This window comes from Heliangelus exortis, chromosome 7, assembly GCF_036169615.1.
Source record: "Heliangelus exortis chromosome 7, bHelExo1.hap1, whole genome shotgun sequence".
Classification (NCBI taxonomy): Eukaryota; Metazoa; Chordata; class Aves; order Apodiformes; family Trochilidae; genus Heliangelus; species Heliangelus exortis.
This window is the reverse complement of record NC_092428.1, coordinates 31,725,742-31,747,921: the sequence shown is the minus strand read 5'-3', so window position 1 is coordinate 31,747,921 and position 22,180 is coordinate 31,725,742. Positions and strand designations below refer to the sequence as shown.

General features: G+C 42.9%; 1 protein-coding gene across 3 annotated transcripts in view; it reads right to left on the bottom strand.

Moving 5' to 3' along the window:
- Positions 1 to 22,180, bottom strand: part of LHPP (phospholysine phosphohistidine inorganic pyrophosphate phosphatase) — a 75,231-nt gene that overhangs the window by 45,901 nt on the left and 7,150 nt on the right. For all 3 annotated transcript variants that reach the window (XR_011726901.1, XR_011726900.1, XM_071749659.1), the window contains exons 2-6: positions 17,165 to 17,352; positions 15,960 to 16,113; positions 12,485 to 12,548; positions 11,229 to 11,321; positions 4,821 to 4,912 (exon numbers count right to left, since the gene is read on the bottom strand). Coding sequence is in view for 1 of the 3 variants with exons in the window: in XM_071749659.1 (XP_071605760.1) it covers positions 4,821 to 4,912; positions 11,229 to 11,321; positions 12,485 to 12,548; positions 15,960 to 16,113; positions 17,165 to 17,352 (591 nt within the window). In the remaining 2 variants the exon portion in view is untranslated. The remainder of the gene's footprint in view (positions 1 to 4,820; positions 4,913 to 11,228; positions 11,322 to 12,484; positions 12,549 to 15,959; positions 16,114 to 17,164; positions 17,353 to 22,180) is intronic.

Sequence of the window (22,180 nt, the reverse complement as noted above, 5' to 3'; positions counted from 1 at the left end):
AGGACCAGGAGGCCACTGAAATGTCTCTGATTCTGTTTCAGCACAAAGGGAGTGTCTCTGTCAGTCCTCACTACACACTTCTGGTATGTTCCATCAAGACCCAGGAGATGTGAACAAACCAATAAAATTGTTCTTCTTGGCTGGGGTGAGTAACACAGTGAGCAAGAAAGTGAGGGTGGGGGGATGCTGCTTCCCTGCAGAGCAGTAGGATGTGACTATTCCCTTGCAGAAGATGCCATGAGGGTTCATTTGCCATGACAGTGACAGCTGTGAATTTATTAATGGGTGGGAACTTTAAGAATAATTTTATAAATTCATTGAGGAAGTTATTACAAAGACCCACCCTGTTTTTCTCAATCCTTAATCAGCTGACAATGGCAGCCTGTAAGATCTTCCTTCTGTCACAATTTTTGTCTTGGCCACATCTGGATTTTAATCCTGGCAAGCTGATTTTCTAGAAATCTGTACAAATTCTGACTTTTGTCTTCAGTCAGATAAGAGGAACAGATCACAAGACACTTTATTATTCTCAGAGGATAATTATGAAGTGGGGAAACTGAAGAATGGCTACGTGGAGTAACTTGACCTGGAGAACAGTGGCAGAGCTGGAGAGAGATGGATGCTCTGGTGGCACCCTGGCCTTTTATCCTCCATCCCTGGGTGATCCTTTATGTCCATAACAAAGGAGCTCAGGGATGTTGCAGTATCAGCCATGGGATGGAGATAAAACCCCCAATGAAATGAAGAAAACCTCATGTGGACACTCAGGTTTTCTTACAAAGCAAAGCCTGCAAATCACAGCAAGGAGAAAGGGGTAGTTAGGGAGTTTTTCTTGCCATCACCTGCAATTTGATGAGCTGACACACCTGAAAGCTGATTCCAGTTTTGAAGAGAGACAGCTGGAAGAGCCACAAAGTAATTTTTCTCTGCTCTGACTTGCATGAAACAAAAGAGGAACAAGGGCATTATGCAGCATTGCAGAATCAATAGTTATTGTGGAAATTATTGGTTTGATGTCAAGGCCAATTAGCTGCAAGTGGAATTAGCACATACCCTGTGCAAGTTCTTCCCAGCTGGGAAAGGTGTTGGCTGTGAAGGGCCTCCACACACACACACACAAACACACACACACACACACACACACACACACACACACACAAACACACACAGGTGTGACACAGAAACCTGGTAATCAGCATCAGATTTCCCAATGCTGGAAAACCCCACACCAGTTTCTCCTCTTGGCACACAAGAGTCTGCAGCAATGGCTTGATCTGTCCTGTAGAAGGGACAAAGTGAGAAAAGGGACAATCCTCTGGACCAGACTGACCCTCTGCATTTAGATTTTACACCAAATAAAGGCTACACTTGGCCAACCCAACCACTCAGCCCATGTAGGAGAACCATGCTGAGACCAACTCAGAACATCACCTTCTCTCCACACCTTTCCCCTGCAGCCATGATTTGTGCCAACAGAAATTTTATTCCATGTTGCAGCTGGGATTTATGACATTCCATGGACTGATCTGCACCATGCCTGGTTTAAAAGAGCTCAACATTTGAAGATGAAATCCTGATGGAGGATTAAGTGCTTTAGAGAAGACAAGCACAGATGCAGGAGTGAGGAACATGCAAAGCTTGTCATACTAAAGGAAATCATCTGTGCAGCTTTTCATACATTTTTGTTTTAATGCACGAAAGAAGTGAGACAAAGGAGCTGATTTTCAGGACCTCTGTGCACAGTGGTGTAAAACAATGTTTTTCCAGCTTACCCCACACTTTGAACCCACCCTGGGAGCAGCCAGCAGTGCAGAAGCCCTGGCAAATGTCAGCTGGAGGCTGCCTGCCCTACAGAAGACCTCTCCACCCCTGCCTGCTGCTGAAATCTCCATCAGCAGATCCACAGATTCTTCCCATAAAAAGTTTCCAGGGCCAAAGGGGATTTTTCCTTCTAGCTTATTAAAGCAAGTAAAATGCACCAAGGTGCTCTGCACCCTGTGGTTGCTGAAGTGCCTTTGAAACACCAACAAGCAGTACAGACAACCTTGATTCAAGCCATCTTTCCTGCCATGATGCATAAACCTTTGGTGGGACACAGACCTCAAAGATGTTCCTGAGCCCTGAAAGAAGAGACAGAGAAGGAGGAGAGAAGGTGACAATCTCTGCCAAGCAGGGACAGCATTTAGGTGAGACCAGAAGGGTCCAACAGAGTTGCTCGGATGAGCAGCAGAACAACATGCAAAATGCCTTCTCTGGCATAACTTGTGCAAATAATGTCATTTCCACAGAAAATGCTGTGAAATGCACCTGCAGCAGTTCCTGGGGATAGTTCCTCTTTTCTTTGTTATTTGATTCTCAAATCAGCTGAAGCAAGGCAGCAACCTTAGGGTGGAAATGGAAAAAACTGCTCATGGCTGAAGAAACCCAGAGAGAACTCATCTGGGGTGATCACCCATGTCCTGAGCTGCAGGACAGACTCTCAGAACTGAAACCTTTGGAAATCCCACTGCAACAAACCCAACAACCTGAGCCTCTTCTGCTTTCCACTCCTTTTGCAAAAGCAGCCTCAAGCCTTAGGGACCCGAAGCTACAGCTGAGGCTGAGGTGATGGTGCCATCCAGAGGTCCTTGGGTGTAGCACAACAAGAGAGGATGTGTGCATCATTTTATACAGATCAGACTTGAAACCAGCCATGGAATAATTAAATTTGCTGTTATTCCTCATTTCATTCATTTGTTTTGTTTTGGTTGGTTTTTTGGGTTTTTTCCCCATCTCTCTCAATACTCACTGCTTCAATTTTCCATGGGTACAGAAATCAGTCATTCTCAAAACCAGCTACAGCTCTGACCTCTCTTGGCAAACAGGAGTTACTTCACTTAACACACAATTACTAACACCAGGACTGGCTTAATCTCAAGAGACACTCACCTGTGTTTCCCACTCCCACACCATCAGATTTGGTTTCAGGTAACAACAACCACAAGCTGCAACAGGAAAAGGAACAGTGGAAAACAATCTTGTTCCCCATCTAGAACAGCTGAGGACTCCCTTTCAACTCTGAAATTGTGACTCAGACTTGATAGAAGAAAATGTTTTTCCAGCATAAGATTCTGCCTATTTTTATGTGTGTGTGTGTGTGTATAGAGTTTATGTCAGTCACCTTAATAATGTGGATGCAGCACCACCTGGGACCTTCCTTGGGATGTCAGAGGAGGTATTTGTTGAGTAGCAAAGGTGTAATTCACCCTTGTGAGCAGAGCTGTTTCCCTCCCTGACACCTGGATCCGTGTGTTATTAAGATGTAGATTCACAAAAAGGTCCCCTTAATATCAGAATAAATTCAGCCATTAAAGCCTTGTTTTCTCCTTTAGGAAATTAATGGGATGACACAGGTTACAGACAAATAACTCCAAGAGCACAAAGTATATACCTGCTTTTTAAATCTTTGGGTTTTTTTGTGCATTAGTCAACTAGATGACTGAGTTTGAGATGTAATATCTTAAAGGTGCAAAAATACCCCAAATGCAACACACTCATACCTGTCTTTTTTTGTTTTTTTTCTCAAAAAGCATCACTTGCTGGCCCATTAGAACTGAGGCACTGGGTATTATTCCATCACCTCACATAAACTAAAAGCAGAACAGCCTGACTTGAAAGCCAACAAAATAGCTTTTCATTTAGACCAGAGAAAGCACCATTCTTACTTGCTGTATCCCTTCCAAAAAGCAGACCCTTCTTTTACAGTCTCATGATCTGAAAATCAAGGAATAGATGGTGCTGCTGAACCATGCCCAGTGCCATGAGGCTTGGTCATGTTTAAGAGGGGAAGGTTCAGGGGAGCTTTAGAGTGTTATGGAACCCAAATGCTAAATGTAGGGACCAACATCTGCTCTGCCTCTGGAGCTGACCTCAAACCTAACCTGGCCTGAGCATCAGATGATGGCTTCGTTTTGCTTCATTTTCCACCAAGCAACCCTGCCCCATGCCCTGGCTATAAGTGCTCTCAGGTCACCTCTCTGCAGCTCTTGGCTCAGGGAAAGCAGACATGGAGACACCTGCATGGAGGAGGTTTTGGAAGGTCATTTGGAAGAGGTGAGTGAGGCTGGAAAAGCTCCCTGGAAAGACAGGAAGCAGAGAAACAGCTCTTGCATCCCAGGCATCTGAGTGTTGAATACGTGTCTGGGGGAAATAGCAGACATATGGAGTCCATCACAAAGCTGTGAGATATGACCCTCAGAGAGCACTGAATTGACAGACTCATTTTATCATCTTAACCCTGCTAGAAGTTTCAGACATGTCTTCTATCAAGTGTTGAACGCTTCCACGCAGCAGCAAAACAAAAATAAAGAAGCAAAACCCAAGAAACACACCAGTTCTATGCACCAGGATGAGAAAATTACAGCAGTAATTCAACAGAAAAGATTTCTTTAAAAGATCAAAGGCACTATGTCCTCCCCTTCCTGCCACTCTTATACACACTGTGTTTTCACAGAATGCTCTCTGCAAATCACAAATATCACCCAGCCTAACTGCTGCACAAGGTGTTTGTTCAGACAACAAGTAGAGGTGTATCTTGATGACAAATTTGTGCCATGGACAGAAAAAAGATCTGCCAAAGCAGGAGAAAAAAACCTGCCTTGCCCATTCACTCTGAACACAAACAAGCTTCCAAAGCACAACTCTATTTCTTTCAGAAATTAAGATGCTGCAAGAAAATTAGAGCACGGTGTCATTTGGCAAAGAGAGAAGGGCAAAAATCATTATTTCCATTTATTTCCTCTTTTTCCATGATTTCTGCAGGGTGTAGGTTGTGCACTGACCTGTACTTCCCTGTCCGCACCTGCAGAGCTCTCATCCCGCAGCGCTGGGCCCCGCCGACATCATTCAGGATATCATCTCCAATCATGATGGCCTGTCAGAGCCAGGAAATACAGAAACATTGGCATGGAGTGGATTTTATTTCCCCCATACATCACACTCCTCTGACATCACAAGCAGCTTGATTTGGGGTTTAATGCTGCCATCAGACAAATTAAACGAGACAACGTTGTCATCGCATTGATTACAAGTCACCCTCCCTTGAATGTAATTCATGCTGGGGCTCCTCGAGCAACGTGCTGGTGCAGTAAACATCTGCACAATTTGTAATCAATCCCAAAAAATCAAAGAATCAAAGTGATTTGGCACAGTTCAGAGGAAATGTTGAATATTATGAAGTTAGTCCTACTCCGTTCCTAATGATGCATTTATGTTGCGCTCCAAGCGGTTTTAAGCTTAACTTAAAACATTGCCTAAAAATTGTTCTTCGAAAAGCCAGCCAAAAGATTAAGCTTGTGATCCTACCCCACACTCTGGCTGATACAGAAATGTGGGAAATTACTAGAGAATCTAATTGATGTCTTTTGGCACAATGTGATATGGATGAGCACGGTTTGCGTTACACCCAGCTCAAGTCTATGCCAATGTTAATAAACTCAACTGAGTAGATCCAAAAAAGAAAAAAGAAAGAACTGAGAAAAGAACTTCAGGCTGTGCTAAAATTTGTCTGAGTGTCTGATGAAAATGTGCAGCGTGCTTGCTCACCTCAGAGCCCCTGTCAGTGTTAAAGATCTCTGTTAAATTGAAGCGTATCAGCCATGGGGTCTTTCTCATTACCAGCTTCATCTTCAAAATTTCAAGGGCTTACTATACCCTGCATTAAAAAGTTTTACACTTCAAATTTAAAATGGTTGGTGGGGGCTCATGTCATAGTTTGAACAAAAACCAACATCTACACAAAACAGTAATCTCTAAAAAATAAGCAAAAAAACAGCTTTCAACCTTCCAACCTTACACTGGAGAGAATGGAGGCAGCACCCAACACCAGGGAAACACACCAGCCTTGAAAATATGTATTCATGTTCTTCATCATGAAGTAGCTTCATCTTTAGCTACTTGATCTTTATCTTGTTTGCTTCCAACTCCCTGAGAGGGAGAAAGGCTGTGGGGAAGGAACCCTGGAAAATCCACAGGGACACCCCAGGAGCAGACCTGCTCCCCAGCGACAATTACAGTCCTGGGTTCTCAAAAGCCTAAAAATTAATTTCCCCTTCTGAAAATGGGAACAAAAAGGACAGGACTGGGCAGCCCCCCAAGCAGTCCCTTGCTGGGGCTGTATTTTCCCCTGTCCAGGCCAAGTTTTCCTGCAAGACACTCGGCAGCTCTGGAAGTGCAGGCGCAGCTGAGCAGTGATGCCTGTCCAGGCCAGCTTGTGGCACAGGCATACAAAAAATGTGCTCCAGCCCCTGGGGATTGCACAGATTTACTATCAGTGAAGGGCAATAATCACTAGAGGAGGAGCAATTATTCCCAAATCATTTAGGATTTAAAAAATCATTGGCAAGAAGATAGAGGTCAAAAGGTGCACTGCCGAGGGAAATAAAAAAACTCTACCTGTCAAACCTGGGTTTAACTTCCTCCCTGACTGCAATATGGTAAGAAGAGAGAGAAAGATTTAAAACTGAAAGGTCACTTATCCACTGAAAGCAAGAATTAGAAGATCCCTGTTCATGCTCAGATTTCACACAGGGATCGTGCTGTTAATCTGGTCAATTATTCCATGGAAGTTACTTTTGGTTTTTTGGTTGGCTAAAAATTTACTAAAAAGAAAGCAAAAGGGAGTGAGACAGTCTCCCTGGTTTTAAGGCAAATCATCTCAGAATTCAGATGGCTATAATTTCTATTCCCTAAACCTGAAAGCTGGGGGGAGATGGTGTGTGTGGCTGTACACATGCACTAATCATAAAATAGTTTGGGTTGGAAGGGACCTTAAAGATCACCCAGCTCCAATCCCCTGCATGGGCTGGGACACCTCCCACTAGTAAAAAAACCACAGTGAAAGTTGAGTGAAGTTACTGCACCTGGAGAGTGCCCATCAAACTCAAGCCAGATAGGCTGGGATAATGGAGGAGATGACCATGACCTTCAAGAATTTTTGGGTGGGAAGGCATAATACAATCCCCACTGGATAAGATCACTCTCGTGGTCAGGAACCTCACTGGTTCCTCACCAAGAAGCCTTCAGAGGTGCTAGTAGGGTGGTGAGCAGGAATCTTAGGTATTTTTTCTGCAAACAGCATTTTAGCATTCACTAAAATGATAGAAAAAGTGTTTGAATAGAAAAGGAATTGTGGAGTAAGAAAAGGAAAGAGGCAGAGGGACAAGAACATGTTGATGTTACTGCAGTGTTTATAGGACCAGCTCAGGTTGGGTGCTCTGGAGTCTATGGAGGCTGCAAATGAAGAGCTGCAGAGAGGAAGGCTGCAAACTTCAACATAATACTGAACCCAGTGAATGTTTCTAGAGTCAGATTTAAGTAGATTTTTGCTATAGATTTAAAAAACTTAAGCTAAATGTGCCAGGGATGTAAGTAAATAAAGCTTATATATAATCTTGATTAACTTATTAACCCCTTAAGAAATACAATCTGTTTACTTTTCTCCCTATTCTCCTTGGCCTGGTAATCTCCTAGGCTTCAGGATCCCATAGTACTTTTAATTAAAAGTTTCTACCTTGGAACTACTAGCTCTGCAAGCACCAAAAAGCATCTCATGTCCAGCAGGACAGGTGACACAAAGAAATCCCCCCAACCCCCAGGGCAGATTTCCACAGGCTGCAAGGTTTCAGCAGGACTTGCAGCCTGAAATCTCACTTGGCCACTCGACTCCTCTTTCTGAGATGGCAAATCTGGGGGGGGACAGGAGCAGGATGGCAGAGCCCTTGTGCCACTCTGGGGGTGACCTGTGCCTGCTCTCATGCATCACTAACTCCCAGCTGAGCCTTGCAGGTGGCAGAAATGGGAACTGGTTAACTACTGGTGCTTTATGCACTCTGGTGTGACCTGCTGGAACTCCCATTAATGCAGGACAATTTGCTACAGAGAGAACTTTTTTTATGATTATATAAAACCAGCAGAACCTTAACATTATTGAGGTTTTTATTGTAAAGCTGTAAAAACCATCCACTGTTACAGCTGCCTTAAAACCTGTGAATCAGGCATTTCAGTAACCTTTAAGAAGTGTTATTCTTTGTCATATTACTGAATCATAAGATAGGTCTGGCTACCTCTAAGAGGTTTAAATTTCCAATCTATTAAAGTAATACTGGCAATCTGTTATTTCTAGGCCATTGAGGAAAGGTTAAAATGAAAATTGGGCTGTGGGGAGTTCTTTCTATTCTAAGTGCAGGCTGAAAACATCTCAGCAGCAGAAGGCAAAGTCAGGGCCTCAGTCAGAAGGGAAAGGACTGGTGATAACTTTATTGATTAAAGCAGCTTGAGAAATGTAAGATTTGCCACTGCCTAGCATTAGTGGGGTGAGACAGCTTTATCTGAAAGGTATTTTTCATTAAAAATCAGCTGAAAGAAAATTGTAAGATGTTTTTAGAAGCACAGCTCATTTCAAACGATGGAATTCATTGTATGGATTAAACCCATTCCATGGGTGGAATGAATTCCTGGCAAACATTTTGCAAGAGTAAAGGCAACTAAAACCAGCCCTTGTCATGTCATGACAAATGCAGAGAAATACAGCTCATTCAGGAGCCAGAATTACACCTAATAAATACAGTGAGGTACTAAGGAACTCACTGAACTGTATATACTGAGTTTTTACGACTATATAGGAATAACTAAAACAACTTGCAAATCGTCCTCAAAAGAACATTGAAGTTATAAGGTCAAGCACTCAAAAGTTGGGAAAATATGTCAGAAGTAGTTTGCTTCCCCTCTGCATGTGTCTGAGCCAGGTTTTAAGGCCAGCACCACAAAGTGCTGCTGCATTTTCAAAGGCCCGAGTGCCTCTCTGCAGGGTGTTTACTGGGTTCCTCCTTCAGTAGGCACAGACTCCCTCCATCTCAAATCTTAAGTACAAAAAATTATACCTAGAGACTAGACATAGGACTACAACAAATTGATGGAATTTATCATTAGGAACTATACAGCAAAAAAATCTGTGTCAAAATACAAAGTTAGTCACTATGAGAATCCCCAGCCAAGACCAGAGAGTGAATAAGTAGTAGACTCTGCTGAGGACTATTATTATATTATATTATATATTACATATATTATTATTATTATTATTATTATTATTATTATTATTATTATTATTATTATTATTATTATTATTATTATTATTGTTATATTGCTTTTCTGTACCCAAAACAAATCCTCCTGAAGCTGATGGGAACCACTCACCCAGGATCTCCCTATGGGACTGTTTTTGCCAGCTTGGTGAAGCTTGAAATCAAGTTTTATTCCCTGGAGCACCATTTTTGAGACAGGATCTCTGGGGTCCTGTTTCACCCCTGCCATGTTACCCACTACACAAGGAGAGAAAAACAAACAAAAAAAAACCCCTCTTCTGCCTGCTATTTGTTTCACCCAAACCTTATTGCCTCTGACATAAACAGTTATCCAAGGGCTGAGCTCTCAGTTTTGGCTTTTTCTTCTGTTTTTTTGTTTTATTGGGTTTTTTGCTTGTTTCTTTTTGGTTTTTGGTTTTTTTTTTCCAGCTACTTTTCCCTTAAATACCATTCTGACAATCCTGAAATGGATTTTGGGGTTTTCTTTGGGTACAGCTCTGGCTGTACCTGGGATATTGTGGTTCAGGACTGACAAAAGCATCACAGTGGGTTAGAGGGACCAAACCAAGAGGGAGCTGAACAGTTTCAGTAGGAAACAACAACTGGAATGATAACAGGAGTGGAGGTAACTGGAAGAAGAAAATATTCAGGAAAGCAAACAGTGATTTTTGGCTGTTACTTGGAATAAAATTAATTTAAAAGGGAAGCACCCAGATGGATCTCAGGAAAAGCTGCCTGCCTGCAAGGGTTCTTACAAAACTCCAGTTGTTTGGCTCACTCAAAACTGGAAAAGCATCAATAAAATGGAAGCAGGGAACACTCCTGCATAGGGCAGGAGATGGATTAGCCTACGAGGTCTTTTCCATCTCCCCACTCTATAATAAAGTAAAACCCAAGCACATACTGATTTACAGGGTCATAATTTCATCTCCAGGCTCTAGGGACCTACAAGCCACCCAAACTTCACTCTTGTTGTTTATAATGTCACCCAAACCCTCTGATGGAATTATTAGGTTGTAATTCCCTGCTGTCTGGGAGGCATCTCATACTCATCCTTATGTCCTGTGTGACACCACAACAAATCAACAAGAAGGATCTGGGCACAGCTACAGAGAGGGTAGAAAATGGGCTGTGCTAGCAGGGAGCAGACATTCAGGATGTGTCTGGAAAACATGATGAATGCAGTAACACCAGAGGAATTTTGGGGTCAGCCAGTGCTTCCCATTCACCTGAATTAGTTAATATCCTACTTCTGCCTTTCCCTTTTACTGAAAAAAAAATAAAAATAGTGAGTGTGACACCAAAAAATGTGACATTTTGGCTGCCATTCCACCACTCTGCAGCCTCAAATTGCCAAGTGGACTGCCAGGCATTGGACACCTCTCATCTTGTGAGACACAGCATCTTCCTCAGAAAACTGAACTTTTATTTTTGTTTCTTTGTTTTATTTCTTTTGTTTCCCTTATCCTCCAAAGGGATTTCACAAGAGAAGTCCATGCTCCTCCAAACTATATGGTTGGGAAGGAACAAGAAAGCACAACCCAACAGGACAAGGAGAAAGCACAGCAGAGGATGGAGGGATGGATGGAAGAGTCCAGACTGGGGAAAGGTGTGGATGGCACAGGTCAGAGCAAAGAGAAACAGAGAGGAATGAGAAGGGAAACAGCAAGAAGTCAAAAAGAACTATCAGGAAAGCAAAGAGAGTAATGGGATGCTTTCTAGATAGGTAACAAGGATGTACAGGGCAGAAGAAATTCAACAGGTCCTCATGCCATTTGCTCTCTTCACTCTCAGTCCACTTTTGTCTATTTGTGTGATAGAATGGGTAAACATGGGGGTTTTTTCCCCTCTGAAACATTTTTTCAACAATTTGTCTTTTCCTTTTTAAATAATTCATAGGAATATCCCGAACAGGAATATTTCTTTGCACCATATATAATACACTGAGTCTGGAAAAAAGTATTTACCATCTCCTCCTGGCCACATGCCTTTCCACCCCCTTCTATAATTTTCAGTGAAAGACAGTAATTAAAAAAAATAGTAATTAAAAAAGCATCAGTGGGCACAACTATATGGCACAGCCAGTGGTCACAGCATCAGAAACCTTACCTGCTGGGGTGGAACTCCCAGTTCTGCTAAGGCTGACTCAAAAAATGCTTTTGCTGGTTTTCCCACTACCTCAGCTTGAACATCACAAGCATACTGGAAAAAAAAAAACAGAAGAGGGGTGGACAGACAAAAAAGCTGATCAGAAAGGATTTCTTCAACTCCATAACTTCAGTCAGTTGTACAAGAAGTATGTGATTATGGGGTTTTGCCCACGGAATAATACAGTGAGTAAGGGGGTGAAGGTGAATATCAGAGATTTTGGATATTTAATGTTCTCTGGCAGGAGAAAGTCCTCCCAAAACATCTCAAATTACACCTTTTGCATTCTCCATCATGAGAGCAGACCTCAGATTCAGCTTCACTATCACTCATTTTTTTTAAGAGCATCACTCTTAAAGATATTCTTAAGGAAATACCCATCCTAGGAAATGATCACAAGTACTGAAGGACCCTAAAGACGTAGAGAGTTTCTTCAAGCACTTGGCATGTTTTTCAGGATGCAAGTTTTCTTTCCCTGCAGCTAAATGCTATGCAGGACAAGGTGCTTCTAGCTCCTTCCTAGGCAACTAGAAACCTGAATTTACCTGGGAGGCAAAACCTCTCACCTAAACTCACACAGACACAAATGAATGTGCTGCAAGCTTACACAATCTTCTGCATTTCTCCACTTCCCTACTTTGCTTTATTCTCTGCATTCACCATTTATGTTTTTTTTAATTCTCTGCTATCCTATAAAAGGGAGAACAAGGAACACGTAGGTTGGCTCATCTGTTGGGTTCCAGTTCTGCACAAACTTAATCAGGATCAGGACTGCACTTAAGTATCTTGCTAAATATACTAATATTTACTAATATATATATACTAATATAATAAATATGGCATCTTGCTATAAACTCTTAGGGGCAAGGGATGTGTTAACAACACTACAAACATAAACTGGATTTTTCCTTTTTCCTAGTGTCTTGCAGACAGAATTCCATGTTTTTTTTCTTTTCTGACTGCTTCTCTCAAGAGACACACTTCCAATAAAGCAGCCACAATGGTAAAAGTTCACATTTTAAAGAAAATTTTTAAAACCTGAATGGAGCCAGAAAACAAATCAATCCATCTGTCTTCAGGCTGCAGCAAAAGAGTTTCAATCTGTGGAAACTTCCTCCACCAAGGTGAGTAATTACAGAAGATGACCTGTATTTATCCAAGTTACTCTTTTAACAAGGTGCACAGAGTGAGTAAGCATAATGCAAGCTATAAAATACCTCTAATGCCTTCATATATGCTCCAACATCAAGTTTCAGACCATCAGTTTCTTTATAGTAGCGTCTGGAAATGAAAGTGATAAAGTTCCAATGAAATGAAAACGTTGGCAAAGACAAAGAAACCACATTTTATTATTTCTGTCCCTACACAGATGTCCATATGGCTGCAACAAAAAGTCAAGTCATCAGAAACTCTGGGACCTTAATTTAACACTGGGAATTAAGGAAAGGACGGGCTCAGCACTGTGCAATGCCTGGGGAAAAGATCTCAGGCTGGATGCCCATCTGGCAGCTGGGACACAACTCCACTGGTTCAAAGGGATTTGAACTCCTATCAAGGATGATTTTACTGCATTTTACTGCACAGAGTCCCAGCTGCTCACAAAGAACAAGAGTTACTTTGCTCTTCCTTTAATCTGTAGCAGACACAGGATGGGAGCTGGCACAGAGCAGCAGCTGCAGCACCTGAATATCAGAATATCTGGGAGGGGACCACAACCAGTTGAGCATCACTGCTTGTCCCACGTGAGGAAAGCCAAGGCACTGCTTAGCAGGACACAGCAAGCTCTCCAAGCTAAGTTTTATTCCTTCTAAAAATGGTCCTGTTGCTACAGAGCTCATAAAATTAGGATTCTAATTCCAGTGCTCCTCCAGAATAGAAATTCACACCAACACTGGGCTTCCAAGCTTTCCTGCTCAGAGCAAAGACAGCTTTCTACATGACAGGGAAAAAAGGTAGGATGAGCAGTCAGCTAAGATTTTATGCCTTCTCCTTCCTGCCATTTTCAATTATTCAGCACAGCCTCCCTTTAGAATGACCACTTGACCTTTGCTAGAACAGCCATTAACCTTCCATAGTCCAGTGTAAACAGCTTAATTTTCTGACAGTGGCATGACAGAAGAAATTACAAAGCCAATTCCCACTCTCAGCCCCAAACAGATGCTAAATGTAAATCACTCCATTTTCAGGAGGAGGGCATTCTGCTTCAGTGACTCCAACACTTCAGTTTTCTATAGAATGAGCTAAAACTTCAACCAAAAGCAACCCACTCACCCAAGGTCCATCTAATGGCACTGATCCTGTGTTAAAAATCAACTGGTTTATGGCTGGGTTCTGTATATGGCCCTTTCTACCAATGAGACTTCTCTAAATCTAAATCATCTTTGAGTCAGAGACTCAAAGACCATTACACCAGGGTAATTAATTCTGAGCTTTCTTTTACATTGCCACATCATCAATCTTAAAAAAAAAAAAATACTATTTAAATACTAAATATAATATATAGTTATTATAAATATATATTATAAATATATATAAATATTATAAATATATATTACAAATATATATTTATAGTATTTATAAATATAAATAAAATACTATTTAAATACTAAAAATACTTAAAAAAAAACCAAACTCATGGTTTGTAAACTGAGCTCAGAATACCCCAAAGTCTACATTTTAAAATGAAAAGTAACATTTCAAACCCAAATAAGAGCAGGGCTGTTTTAGAGCTGTCTGCATCAGTGAATGAGCAGGTCAATAAACACTTCCACGTGCATTTTTGCATGGCTCACATTGCAAACCTTACACAAAGGTTGATTCTAGACTTCATTTGGAAAGGTTACATCCTAACACAAAACTTGGCTGTTTCCTGTACATCAGCAATCCTGCTCTTGGCTCAACATTCTCTCCTTATCCTGACTGAGAAAGCAGCAAGGATTTTTTTGCTCGTGTTGTAGGATCAGAGGATGTCAGGTACAACAACACAATGGATTTAACTGCTTCCTCCCACTGACAAGTCCTGCCCAGCTGGATCAATAACCCACAAACTAAGAAGGCTTTTCAAAGCCATTATGGTCTATTGAACCACAGGAAAAAGTTGTCACTACAGTTTCCTCAAGCTAAACATGCAGAAGCTTTTCTTAAGCCCATACATTGCACAACAGATAAGAATAACTCCAGGAAGACCACTGGGATTTGTTGTTATTCAGCTCTGGAATTATTAACCTCATGTTTAAAATCTCAGAATACATCTAAATAAATTGGTTTTAGAATTAGGATTCACTGACTGGGTTTTCTATGCATGTGGAAGTAAGAGGTCAAAAGTTTCCTTTAATGTTCAGAGAATAATTAAAAATGTCTTCTGATATTCTATCATAACAATTGATCTGCTACTTCAAAAATATGGTTTTGTTTGCAAATCTTTGCCATACACACCAGCCCAGCCTTTATTGGTAGGGTTTTGTGCTAGCTTATAAAAACTTTTGCCTTCTTATTCCTCCTGTATAGGACTTCCCAAGCCACCAGCATGAAAATGCTCTCTCATGTAGGACATTTCCATACGTATGGATCATCACACACAGATGCTAAAATCAACTTTCAGCCATGGCAAGGAGTCATTTCTGTCACCCAGGCCATCAGCCCCAGCCAGCATCACATCTCAACCACTATAAATGTGGGAAGTATTTGAATCTGTGGAGGAAACCTGGCTGATTGTTGGCTGAAACACTGAATTTTTGGACCACCTGATCCACCACAAAAAATTAGCAATTTCAGGATGCTGGCAGATCAGACTGCATCACAAACCTACACAAACAGCCCTTTATCCAAGCACAGCCTGTTGAATTTTTGTGTTTGTTTTGGGTTTCTTTCACCGCTAAAAATCATTTATTTTTGGTTCAGGCAACAGTTAAATGAACAATTTTCATCTCTGAGGTCCTGTAAAGGCAGAGACAAAAAGACAAGCAGTGCCTGCCATCCTGCTGGCCCCTTCCAATACTCACCCACACAAAATCTAAACTCCCCCTGATTTCTTGTGGGGTTTTGAAGAGGCTCTCACACTTCCTTCTGGAGAAACAAAGGATGTTTTCCATGGGGATTACAAAACAACAGCCATAGAACCCTCCCCCTGCCACCTGCAAACATGTGGATTGTTTCATCAAGGTCTGAACCCTGACTTTTCTTCCTCTGAGCAGCTACAACTTGATTAAACACACCCACACCAGGGGCTCATCTGCACTGCCTACTGAAAAAAGGGTCACTGACAGCTGAAATGAAAGGGATGGGTCTGAGGATTTTCCAAACTGGAGGATTTGGCATGGTGAGCTCAGCGACTTCCAATGCCCTCTGCAACCCTGCATCAGCACAGGGCTCAGCTGTGGCTCCTGGGCAGCATCACTAACACCTTTATATGGAGAGATGGTGCAGTGCAATCACCTCAGTTTCCCCCCATGTGGCCATGGAAAGGCTCCAAGGAAGGGACTCAGGACAGGAGACCAAGTTATGTGACTGAATTATTCACTGGAAACTCTGCACTGACAGGTATCTGAGCAGATCAGCCCCCCAGTCCAGATTCACTACTTAAAAGTTGGCAGTGTGGATGTCCCCACTGTTATCTGACCTCCACGAAGCACAAAGACACAGGAGGAAATTTAAAAATCTAGAAAGTTGAGGAAGAAACAGTGCTGAACTCACCCTCTCCCAAGGGAGATCAAAACAGGCTTCTCCAGCCCCATCAGAACTCTGAAAGCTTCATTCAGGTTTGCATAAGTGAAGTTTTCTGCTGCATCTCCAAGGACCACACAGTTTGGGTTTACTTTATCAATCTCATCAAATTCAGGGAGAAGATCTACAGAAGGAGGAAAGAAAAAAAATCCACAAACTCCTTACCACTTCTGATTCATTAGAACTGGTGGTTTACCCCCAGATTTGTGTCTCCCTTCATTCACACAGAACACATGAAAAAAAAATTGAGAAATACAAGTCTGAATCATCTGTTTTTCCTCACTGGATCCTTCTACTCATCTGTCCAACAACAAAGAGCAATATAAACCATTTCCTACCCTGGCCACCCATGCCTTAGTGGCTCATTACACCCAAGCACTTGGACCAGAGGCAAACTCTTGGGTAGCTGAATGAAATGTGTAACAGTGAGGGCAGGATCCACCCACACTAAAGAGGAGAAAAACCTTTTAACTTCAAACCTCTGTCATGACAACAAAGACAACCCCAGACTGGCTTAGGCTGGAAGGGACCTGGGATGCTTCTCATCCAACCTGACCTTGAGCACCTCCAGGGAGGGGGCAGCCACAGCTTCCCTGGGCAATCTGCTCCAGCATCTCAGCACCCTCCTATTAAAGCACTTCTTCTAACACCCAGTCTAAGCCTATTTTCTTTCAGTTTCAATCCATTTCCCCTTGTCCTATCTCTGGACACTCTTACGAAAATCTCCAGCCTTCCTGTAGGTTCCTTTCAGGTACTGGAAGGCAGCTCTAAGGTACCCCTGGACTCCTCTTCTTCGGGCTGAACAATCCCAGCTCCTCCATCCTCTCCTGGTAATGTCCTGCAGAAGCCCTCCCCTACCTCCTAATCTCTGTGGTTGAGCAGCAGACTCCTCTGTGCCCTTTCTGACCCCAAGTCCAACCTTCTGCCTTCCCTTTAACACTGCCATAAGTGACACAAGTGACACCTTGCCCAGGCCACCCCCCCAGGTCTATCCCACAGTCTCGTGACAAAGGAAAAACCCTGTAGGACAGCAACAGCTGGGAGGAGCATTTCCCCAGAGGTGCTATGAGAATTCCCTCTTTTTGCTGTTGGCCACATCTCTTTGGGATGTGTCCCAAGGTGTCTTAAGGTGTCTCAAGGTGTCCCTGGATCTGCTCCAGCTCTTCCTTCCTCACCATCATGGACGAGCAAGTGTGGTCTGAGGCTGCGCTCCTTCAGAAGGCGGCAGGCGGCTGGTGCTGGGGCAGTCACCTCAGCCACAGAGATGTCAAAGCCCATGCCCTGGAGCTTCTTCACAAAATTCTCCCTGGTGGCTTGAGTTTCATTCGTGCAGAACCGGAGCTTCAGCCCAGATGCTTTGATCCTGTTGAGTGAAAACAGCAAAGGGGTGAGAACCAGAGACGGAAAACGAGCTCCGAGCAGAGGGTTTGCTGTCCACTTGGACAAGTGCAATAAAAATGTAAAGTTGATGTTCCCAAGCAGGATCCCTTTCTGTGAGCAAGACACACCTAAAATAAATGATCCTGGCCAGTCCAGTTGCAGTTTTCAAGAGCAGAACCCCTGCCATGGCCCATAACTCCAACTCCAGAGCAAAGCTGACCATGGCAGCAGAGGTGATGTCCACCATCCCCTGGGTACCACAGTCTGGGAGGCACACACACTCCCTCCACACCTCAAAAAATCCCAAACTGAGTTCCTTTTCTTTGGATTGCTCTCTGGATGTGGACCCAAGATGACCTGAAGGCACTGCACAGCCAGGAGGTGCAGTACCTGGTGTGAGACCACTGGGAATCCACATTTTAACTTGGATTCTCACCTTTCCACTCCCTGCTCACCTGCTGCAGGGATCTGCTGGAGGCAGCAGCTCCAGGGAAGAGCCAGAGAATTGTAATGATCCTTCTACCAACACTGGGGTGGTTTAAGTTACATTTATTACTTATTCTCTCATAAAACACCAGTGCTGTTACTTGGTGGGTAATCCTGAGAAATACAGTACTTCAACTGATTCATTAATAAATGTTTACATGTAAATAGCTTCTTGGGGAAAAAAAAAAGCATGGCCCCAAGTGCCTACAGCCAAGGACATGGTTTCCTTGAAGTAATAATCTGCAATCTTGTGCTCTGCCTCTGAGCAGCTTTGTTTCCTGACTTCAAGCTATGGTCACCTTCTAGGGATGTGACAAAAAGGACTCCACTCCCAGGATGAGTTGTCAGCTACCTGGAGAACCAAAGCATTTCAACATAACCATGGAAAATTAGAAGCACTGAAAAGGTATCATGACTTAAAAATTTAAAAATTGCCAAAAGGACTGTCACTCAGCCCCTCACATAAATTAAAATGCCTAATTTTTGTCACTCTAGAATGAATTTGTACATCACTCTCTTAGAGGACCTAAGCTAATAGAGGTTTAGAAACCTAGGTAATATTGGGGCTCCATTTATAAGTACATATTATTACATTTCTTTGTGTTAGGATAAAAAAGAGACTTTTCTATTAAGAAAGCCCTTGCACTAGAGACAGCAAAATGTGGTGAATTCCTTTTCTAACACAGACAACCTCAGCTGGCTGCCATAAACCCCAAAGGCACCTCAAGGTAATACACCTGACCATGAACTTTCCACCAAAGGATTCTCAGAAACCTGGTCCTGACCCAGAGAGCCCCTTCCATCCACTCTTTAAAACTGCACTGTCTTTTCCAATGCTGCAGGTGATTCATTTCTTTCTTCTTATTTGTCTTTCCTAATCATAGGTATGTGAATTATCAATTACAGTTAGTGGTTAATTGCCCTTCATAAAGATAGCTTTTCTATTTTAAATTAGGCAGTTAATATATTGTAACTAATAGCATCCACTTGTACATTATAAATATATCTTCATTGATTGGAGCAGTGAATGTGAGATTCACTCACAAGTTAATGAAGCAATTGAGTGAAGAAGTGCAGGGTGTACCCAGGGAATAATTATTGTTAATGGATTATGATGTGACCTTCTCAGAACAATGAGCAATTGGTGTGACAGTGGGATGACAGTATCCCACATCTGTTATTCCAAACACGGGCTCAGACACTGTTAAACAGCAAAGCAGGGTAATTTGGAGGCAAAACAAACTTGAGCAGAGCGTGTCCTGGCTAAAAAGAAAAGGAAAAAAAAAATCTGATTCTAAATGCAAAGCCTATCTGCACGCTCTTAGGGAAAAAAATCTGGTGATTTGGGACTGCCTGGAAGCAGACATTTGGTGAGTAAGAATTTATTCTTTCCCTTCCTAAAGGTCAATGAAATGAAGCCAGGGAAAACAGGAACCATCTTGCAGAGCCAAACAAATGTGCCCTCCCAGGTCAGACTTGGCTTTTCTGCACCACACACTGGAGTTCTCAGAACTTGACATGAAAAGTCTGGACACATCCTGGACTGCTTCATGCCTTCATGCCCAGCTGCAAGTACCATCCCCCCAAAAAAACCACCTTAGTAAATGCTGAATAGGATCAGGTGAGGGCTACAAAGAGGCCAAGCTGGTCAGAAAATGGGAGTCCTCTGGGGAAACATGAAAAGACCTCTCAAAAGTATCCTGGAACACTACAGAAACATCAAGAATCCCAAAGACTAATTTCTACAAAAAACAAAACAACCAAACTGTTTTCATTGAAAAGCCACTTTTTTCCTACAAAGTTAGCATCTCCAAAAAACACCCTCTGCTAGCTCCCCACCAAATCCTTGTACAACCCAGTCACACTCACTGGGATGAGCATGGTTATACACACACCAGGACCAACCCATCCTTCAGTGGCCAGCACAGGGACCACGGGCAGAGCCTGCAAGCCAGCACTCATCACCAAACAGCTATTAACTCAGAGCTTAAATAATTAGGGGGAGCTTTTAACAACAGGGAATACCCTGGCTCTGCTCATCTTTACAGCAAAACTCGCCTTCAATTTAAATCCTGGTTCTGTTCGTGTTTAAAGCAAAACTCTCCCATTTAAATCCTGGTTCTGCTCATATTTACTTCAGTTTTCATGGGTTTTGCACCAAGAGGACCAAAGAGATGCCTGAGATGCTTTGCCCAGTGAGTCAGTACTGTAAGAGGAGGCACTGCTGAGAAACTTGCCAGCTCCATGGGAAGCTCCCAAGCTCACCCAGCCACCAGCATCCACATTTTAAGCAGCACATGCAGAGCAAGTTACTGCAGTTTCTAGTGCCAGCAAACGGGGGGGATGTTAGGGGAAGAAAAAAAAGAACAAAACTTTTGATGTGAGGCATTGTAAAATAAAGAGCAACGGATGAGATACCTGCAAGTGGAGAAGAATGAAGCAAGAGCTGATGGAATACACCCACATTTTATCAAGATCTCCAGAGTATTACAGATTTTTGGCACCTATGCCACAGATGTGCAGGCAGCCCCAGGAAACCTGGTCAGGGCTACAGCCAACATCCACAGAGTGCAGCTGTGATAAAACCCCAGCAGGAGCAGGAATCAATCCTGGTTTGAGCAGAAGCAGGAATCAAGCCTGATTTGAGCAGAATCCAGGCACTGGGGCAGACAGCACTCAGCTCCATGCTGCAGGGGCTCTGTGTGGGGCTGGTGGCTGAGGACATCCCAAAGCCACCACTTCATCCTCCGTGGGAGCCATCAGCAGCCTCATCCCCAGACAAATCCAAATTTCCTGAAGCAAAGGAACAACTTGGAAAAGACACTTCCAAGCCCCAAATTGTAAGCAGAGAGACGAGCACTGAACTCACACGCCAACAGGTGGGTGAGGAGCCTTCTGACCCTCACCAGAGGAGGGATTTAAACCCACTCCAGACTGAAACCACCACTCAGTCACCCAAACCAACCCTAAATCTACAACTGGGACACCCAGTCAGCTGTGAGCACATTTAGAGGGGAGAGATGGAAATGAGGTTTTTCATTTCAGGCCTGAGCTGCCCCCTCAGACTTCAGCAGCTCTTTGAACTGACCTTTACCTCGTTCTGTGGAGCAGGACAGGATGCTGAGTGACAATGTCCCAGGATGCAATTACCGGGCGTCAGATGAGCCGGTCCCTTACAAATCACCTCGAACTTTACACATCTGCTGGCTGTCAGCATCTGCCAGGTTCACTCACCCGAAAATAATGAAAAAAACCCTCTCATTATTGTTCCATAACAGGTAAAGTGTTAGGACAATTATTAGACATCCTGACTGACCTTGTGCAGACTTAACCAACTGCCCCGGCCAACCTCTATGGGCAGCCTTTGGGCATATAAAACACACACACACACACAAAAAAAAATAATAATAAAATTGTTCTTGCAGATGATGTAAAGGTTGCCACACCAGCAGGAAAAGAAATGGCCCAGGAATCTAGGCTGGAAGCCATTAGTCCTTCTTGAGTTCACATTGTCCTGCATGTGGCAGAAGCAACTAAGGACTCGGTATAACACCTTCAGACTTCCCATCTTTGACCACTCTTCTTTGCAAAGGTTTTCCTAACACAGGAGGAAAAGGAGAGTTCTGTACAGGGGGGACAGAAAGCAAAAGCCTGGAAGAGGCAGCAAGCCTGAGCTTGGAGATTATCCAACACCAACTTCAAAGGGGTTTGAATGAGCTCTGGTTATGAGATTTCCAGAGCGGGCTTTGTATCCTGATTTTGGTTTTTCAGAGAGGAGCTTTTTGTTGTTGTTGTTTAAGGTTTTTTTTGTTTGTCTTCTTGTTTTGTTTTTTTTTAATTTAAAAGAAAGTGTGCTAAGCATTTATGCTATTTGAGCCTTTTGCATCAGCAGATGAATACCAGTGTGCTTCAGTGTAAACCTGCCAGAACTATAAGACTCCCTTTGAAACACAGGGAAAAAAAAGCAGTACTGGAAAGTTATCTACCTGCAACCAAATGATCCCAGAAAAGCAGGAATTCTGTCCTCTCACTTGGGCAAAGCTAACATTTGCTTATTGCCTCTGCAAGGGGCAGAGAGCTGGTGCTGCAGGTGAAACATCTGCCAGGAGGAGAAGAAGCCAAGCCAAGAAGAAACTGAGCATAAATGGTCAAAAATAGGAATTACTTGCCTAGCTTTAAGGTCAATACAGAAGAGTTTTAAAAGAGCAGAAATTTATAGCATCTCTTTAGCCTGCCTGGCTGACAGTGCATGATGTGCTCTTACCCAGCATGTAAAATAACACACTCAAAATGAAGCACTAATATGGGGTTTGCAAACAGAGATC